The sequence below is a fragment of the Pollicipes pollicipes genome, unplaced genomic scaffold (genome assembly GCF_011947565.3).
Source record: "Pollicipes pollicipes isolate AB1234 unplaced genomic scaffold, Ppol_2.1 Scaffold_2555;HRSCAF=2994_pilon_pilon_pilon, whole genome shotgun sequence".
Taxonomy (NCBI): Eukaryota; Metazoa; Arthropoda; class Thecostraca; order Pollicipedomorpha; family Pollicipedidae; genus Pollicipes; species Pollicipes pollicipes.
This window is the reverse complement of record NW_023596136.1, coordinates 9793173-9799946: the sequence shown is the minus strand read 5'-3', so window position 1 is coordinate 9799946 and position 6774 is coordinate 9793173. Positions and strand designations below refer to the sequence as shown.

General features: G+C 55.3%; 1 protein-coding gene across 2 annotated transcripts; it reads left to right on the top strand.

Annotated features, from left to right (window-relative positions):
* The first annotated feature begins 545 nt into the window (after positions 1 to 545).
* Positions 546 to 4231, top strand: LOC119112449 (putative 18S rRNA (guanine-N(7))-methyltransferase). Of its 2 annotated transcripts, none has more exons than XR_005095720.1 (2): positions 546 to 699; positions 4132 to 4231. XR_005095720.1 is itself a non-coding variant. In XM_037236649.1 (2 exons), the coding sequence occupies exon 2, from the start codon at positions 2208 to 2210 to the stop codon at positions 3039 to 3041; it is 834 nt and encodes a 277-aa protein (XP_037092544.1). In that variant the 5' UTR covers positions 546 to 699; positions 2173 to 2207; the 3' UTR covers positions 3042 to 3105. The 2 variants fall into 2 exon arrangements, 1 of the variants encoding a protein (XP_037092544.1); XM_037236649.1 differs by lacking the exon at positions 4132 to 4231 and adding an exon at positions 2173 to 3105.
* The last annotated feature ends 2543 nt before the right edge of the window (positions 4232 to 6774 follow it).

The following is a 6774-nucleotide window of genomic DNA, read 5'->3' as shown; positions in this document are numbered from 1 at the left end:
AAGCAATACAAACCAGCATGCTCGTACGAGTTCATACTCCACAGCACATAAAGTTTCCGCCAAATGCCAATAAATCTGGCAATGTCTGATCCGCATATTAGACCTTGGACGGGGACATTCTCGTATAACGGCTTAAATAGCGCTCGGTAGCAACATTTTTATACACAAAGGCATTTTGTGTCGCTTGCCGCCCACGGCTTGGTGTTACCTGCGGCGACGGATGCCGCCCAGCGTCGGGCGACTGCAACACCGGTCGTGGGCTTATGGCGATATTTTGATCGACCCCGCGCCTCACGAATTTAAGTTGTTGGGAAGAACTTTTGCTATGCTATGTGCTTTTGGACTCCTGCGCCAAAGAATTTCTTCGTCTCACTTGGTTTTGTTACCGATGACACACACTACTGTTTAGCATCTATACATATCAACTTTGTCGATTTTTGTGCAAATCAGTGCTGAGCACCGCCCCCCTCTTAGAAAGAATTCGTACTAAATACTATCGAGGATCTGTTGTGCAAACGCATGTAGAGGCATTGGGACGACAACGGCTGAGTTTGGTATTGCGGGGCGTCACGATCGCCTCCAGCGTGGTGTACAGGAGCAGGAGCTGACGGACGTGTGGTGTTCCCAAGGACTTTTCGGAGTCCTGCGGCGTGTTCCAAGCCAAGCGGCGAACACTCGTAGCACACTTCGAATGAAAAGGTGGGGATAACTGTCGTGCCTGGTGGCGAATTAAGCTTTCCGAAGCTCTTTTCTTGAGCCTTCGAAAGGGAGGCCCACGTGGTGGCCAGTGCCAGGATGAAAACAATCATTCACGGTCCTGGACGCATTCGAGACATTGGTGAGCACACGCCTGTGCGCGAATCTGTGATCTGGCTCCATCTCCAGAACTTTTGCTTGGAAATGTGTCATCCATATGTTTGCCTGAATGTGCCTTCATAACATCATACCTCCTTGAAACATTCACTCTCGTTGTGCTGGCAGTTGCCTGAAAATACTTCTTTTATACTTTGGTTTGCTCATTTTTTTCACCCCACCCCATATTGTTGACTCATCACTGCTTATGTTGTTAGCACTCACAGAATTCAGTGGATGGTTCCTTCTCTCTATGCTGTCTGAGCCCTGGACTTGTATGTTATGACTGGCATCTTACAGTCACAGAGCTAAAAAATCAAAGGTTTGTCTGAGGCTTGTAGTTGCTACAAAATTACCAAACAGTGGCATTCATCTAAAACAAAAGAGAAGTGGCAATGTGAGTGCTTATGCTAGCATGGGAACAGTAGTGAAGCAATACACACCAGTAAACAGTCAGTGGCACTGCATGGGCATATAACATCCCACATATCTGAAAAATGGTATGCAGTTATGTGGTCAGGTGCTGAAGGCACATACACTGGTGAACAAGTGATACAGCAGTCTGTCTTAACCCTAATAGTAAAATGTGTGTAAAGGCATTGTGTAATGTAAACAGTTATGTTTTGAAGGCCTATGTGAAGATTAATTAATATTGTGGTGCGTCCTAAAGTAGAAGTCTAGATAAAGACGGTGTTCTGAAAGCTGTACAAAGTTAGTAAATACCGTAAACTTGTAGCATGTCTTCAAAACTAATGTTATGGGATAAATGATTAATTTGTATTTTGTTTGGCCTTGTGTCCTGGCTCCACTGTTATTGACTTGGCAACAACTGTGATGCATATTTCTGATCATGGTTCAACATTTTAGTAGGTCTGCTAACCATCTCAGTATGAGGTTGATTGGTGGTGCAGCTTTTAAGGAGACAAATGCTTTTAATTACTGTTTATTTACAGTTAGGATATGCCATCAAATTATCTATGTTTTCACTGGCCCAACTTGAAATTTTAGACCATGATGTGACATTGGGGTTTGTCCAGTCAAATAATTTGTAAGGTGACATATTGAGAAATGCAAGTAATTAGTATCAAAATTAGCACAAAATCTATTATTAGTATGATAATTGATAACATATGGGTGGAAGAATAGAACACATCTTCATAGCTTATAAAGATGTCTTGTTGTCCAGGAAATGCCATTTTTCTCTATTACAAACTCATTAAGACAACAGATGCCACAAACTACACACAAGACATCCCGGCATCTCTCGATGGTTGTGAGGGCTTGCTCAGCATGAGTGTAACTATCCAATACACATTGCAGTTGCAGACTGATTCAGCAAAGACTGTGAAGTTGAAATGGCTTCATCAACACGTCGTCCAGAGCATGCAGCTCCTCCTGAGATTTTTTATGATGAAAAGGAGGCCCGAAAATATTCGTCGAACTCCCGGATGATAGAGGTGCAGGAGCGCATGACGGAGCGAGCGCTGGAACTGCTGGCGCTACCGGAGGGCATACCGCATCTAGTGCTCGACCTCGGCTGCGGCTCAGGACTCAGCGGCGAAACGATCACCGAGGCCGGCCACGTCTGGGTCGGCTGCGACATCTCGCAAGCCATGCTGAACGTCTCCATAGAGCGCGAAGTGGAGGGCGACGTGCTGCTCAGCGACCTAGGCCAGGGCCTGCCCTTCCGAGCGGGCTCTTTCGATGGGGCGCTGAGCATATCAGCCCTGCAGTGGCTCTGCAACGCCGACAAGAAAGAGCACGTGCCGCGGAAGCGGCTGTACAAATTCTTCTCGTCTCTGTACGGCTGCCTGGGTCGGGGCGGCCGTGCCGTGTTCCAGTTCTACCCGGAGAGCTCGGCCCAGGTGGAGATGATCACGGCGCAGGCCATGAAGGCCGGCTTCACCGGCGGCCTGGTGGTCGACTACCCCAACAGCACCAAGGCCAAGAAGATGTTCCTGGTGCTGATGAGCGGCGGGCCGCAGCCGCTCCCGGAGGCCCTGGGCGACGGCGGCCAGGCCAGCGCGGTCGCTTACGCCAAGCGTGACCGGATGCGCCAGCTGCGCGGCAAGCCGCCGAAGAGCTCGCGCGACTGGGTGCGCGAGAAGAAGGAGCGCCGCCGCCGCCAGGGCAAGGAGGTGGCGAGGGACTCTAAGTACACGGGCCGGCGGCGGGCGGCCGGATTCTGAACTGGCACGCACCGGCCGGCGGCTGTGATGGGGACAGGGCAAGGGGTCGTACGCGCCTACTGGATCACTGCCCGGCCTCTCTTGCCCCCAGACGTGGTGCGAGAACTGGTTGTGACGGGTCGGGACACGCATGCTGGCGCTGACATAATCCCACTCGTCGATGGTATAACAAGGAAATAACATGTACGTGTTATTGTAACATATAAAAAGGGTTTCTGTCCATTTGGTGCGGCGTTATAAGGCGCCCGTGGCGTGGTGTGACCATTTGATGATATGCTGTGGTCGCGGTAAAGTCGTTTTTATTTATACGCGAGCCGTGTTTTGACCATCCGGGCCTTGCTGGACCTTGCCGAGCCAACGTCGCTGTGAGCCCGTGCCGAGATTGTGCTTGATTGAGGATTGAGGCCTGTCAAGTGGGTGTTTTTGGCCACGTCATGGTTGCTATTGTATCGCTCCAGGTCATGTCGAGCACAGCACGGATGACAATAGACGGTGCAGTGACCAGGAATGTGTGTGTGGTGTCGCTCGCTGTTAGTCAGCAGTACCTGGCCAAACTGTGCCAGTGCAATCGACTGCTCTGGCAGGATCGGAAGTACTGCTTGTTGTGGCCACGGAGGTCATAACTGTGTGCAGTAGTGACCGAACGAGTGGAACGCGCAGTCATAACTCCGTTCATTCTATCGAAACACTAGGGCTATGAATCCAAATCATCGTCTTTTTCTGTCCCATGATTACCACTTCGAATACAAAGCGTCAGCACTCACTCTCCCTCCTCCCACTACCAGATTCCACGACGGCATCCAGGAACTGCTTTAAGTTTTAACATTTTTATGGTAACTCTTTCACATTCAGTTCACATTTTCACAATTCTTCAGAAAGCTTTAGCACAACTTTTTCAATAATTTCTCTCTCGTCAGTCTTTATTTTGCTTGGAACAGTTGGCTTAAGCTTTATGACAGTTTGTGCTAGTTAATTGCAGTTGATGCATGGCTCAATTACATTTTCGTTTTCAACAGCATTTTTGGTAACATCCTAGTCAGCTACATCTTTCAGCGTTGACAATTACGCTGATATTGTACTCACTTTTCAGGTACATAATGTGCACCAGATTCAGATCAGCCGCTCTTGCTGCCTTGATTGGCCTTCTTGCCGTTGCCATTACATTTTTGAAACTTGACATGCTAGGTAAGTCTCTGGTTGGAACAATGATGAATAGGAATGGAATGATCCTGAACAATATATAGCGGGAAGGAAATATTTGTTTTTGCACTTGAGCAAGAAAGAAAATCCTGGAAGCTTGGCGTGATGCCGCACGCTGTTCATGCCTAGTGCGATTTGCCTACGGGTTCTCTGGACTACTGTAATCCATGGCGTTTCCTTGGGACGGCAGGGTAACCAGTAAAAGTCAAAATGAGTTGTTTAATGGGAGGGGGGAGGGAGGCATCAGCTTGAAACAGCTGCTATGCAAGAGGTCAACCTTCAATCAGCTGTTCAATGGGGACGGGCGGACATCAGCACCCTTTGTAGGATTTCCGGCACGCTGCCACCAGGCGGCAGCGGGGAGCAGGTGGTGGTCGGCGTCCTGTCGGCCCGTCACCACCGGGCGCAGCGTGACGCCGTGCGCGCCACCTGGTGGCCGCGCCTGCACGATGGCGGCGCCCGGGGCCTCTTCGTCGTGGGAGACACCGCTTGCGATCTGGCTGATTGGTGCAAACTGGACCCATATTCCTGTGAAGCCTGGGAGCCTGCTGATAATGGTACGTGTGTCCGTTCAGGATAGGTGGGCCGTTCATGCCGCGTATTCAGTTGAGCGGTGTGGGCGTGTCTAGAGACGCGAAGGCGAACGACGATTGCTTTTGTGACGCAACAGCAGTGTCGTGACGCTGATGGACGCCCCGAGCAGCCTCAACGGTCCCTCCACTCCACCGCACCGCCCCGCTGAGCCCCCCCCCTCCCCCTCCGCTCCACCGCACCGCCCCGCTGAGCCCCCCTCCCCTCCCCCCTCCGCTCCACCGCACCGCCCCGCTGAGCCCCCCCCCCCCCTCCGCTCCACTGTGCCGCCCCGCTCAGTCTTCCCTCCGCTCCACCGCACCGCCCCGCTGAGGCCCCTCCCCCTCCGCTCCACTGTGCCGCCCCGCTCAGTCTTCCCTCCGCTCCACCGCACCCGCCCCGCTGAGCCCCCCCCCCCCCCCTCCCCTCCGCTCCACCGCACCGCCCCGCTGAGCCCCCCCCCCCCTCCCTCCCCCCTCCGCTCCACCGCACCGCCCCGCTGAGCCCCCCCCCCCCCCCCCTCCGCTCCACTGTGCCGCCCTGCTCAGTCTTCCCTCCGCTCCACCGCACCGCCCCGCTGAGGCCCCTCCCCCTCCGCTCCACTGTGCCGCCCCGCTCAGTCTTCCCTCCGCTCCACCGCACCGCCCCGCTGAGCCCCCCCCCCCCCCCTCCGCTCCACTGCGCTGCCCCGCTCAGCTGTCTCTCCACTCGGCGGCAGCGACGTCCGGGGAGCAGTCGCTGGCACTGCAGCTCGGCCAGGCCCTGCTGCCAGCCGGCCGCCGGGCTCGCCTTCACCGTGCTGCACCCGGTGGTGGTGCGCCGCGTGGCGGTGGCGTCCGCCGCCGCCGCCGGTGCCGTGCTCCTGGAGACGTCTGACGGGCGCCGGCTGTCCGCCGCTGCGCCGCCGCCAGCCGCTGGCGCCGCGCTGGAAGCGCACCTGCTGCCGGCTGGCTTCGAGGGCGTGCTGCGTCTGGAGGAGCCGGCCCGGCTGGGTCGCTGCCGCCACTCGAAGTCACCGGTACCGGGCCTGCTGCACGTCACCGCCCTGCTGACGACCGACGGCCGGCTGGTGAAGCTCGGCCACGAGCCGCTCTGCTGTCCGCTTCAGCTCGTCTTCACCGTCCACGGTACAAGGACGCGCGGCTGGCCGCTGCCCCCTCTGCTGGGTCCTCACTGTTGCTGCAACACCAAGCGTTTTGGAACAACGTTCAGGGCAAATGTCACCAGGGGACAGGGGACAGGACAGGGGACTAGTCTGATGGCGTTAGCAACCAACCCATCCAATCCAGGATGGAGGGCCCTAACACGTACCAGTCATTGCGACGCTCGGCCAAGAGCATGGTGCTCTGTCTAACAGCGTTGTCCGGGTGCCGATTCGCCTCTGCTAATTTGGTGACCTTGCTGACCGACCGCAGAACCGGCGCGGCTGGCAGAGCTGTTAGAGGGCCGACCGGCGAGCTGCCACCGGGACGACGGTGGCGCCGCCCAGCGGCGCTAGCGGAGGAGGCGGCCGAGCACGGCGACCTGCTCCTGCTGCCCGGCATCGACGTGTACCGCCGCCTGCCCGACAAACTGCTCGGCTTCTTCTCCTGGTGAGTCCCGCACCTCGGGCCGACCGCCCATGGCTAACCGATGGCGAGTGTGTGGCGTTTGGAACACACATGATAGAGACGAACCAGAAGGAACGCTGGCGTGTATGGTATGTTGCGTCCTGTCTTTGCTTGGCAGGGTCTCCACACACAGCTCTGAACACACATGATGGAGGCGAACCAGAAGGAACGCTGGCGTGTATGGTATGTTGCGTCTTGTCTTCGCTTGGCAGGGTCTCCACACACAGCTCTGCTGACTGGGTCATCAAATGTGACGACGACGTAATCCTAGACCTGCCGCGCATACTGCAGAACATTCCAAAACGCACCGGCAGTGACATCTGGTGGGGAAACTTCAGGTGTGTTATCTGTCT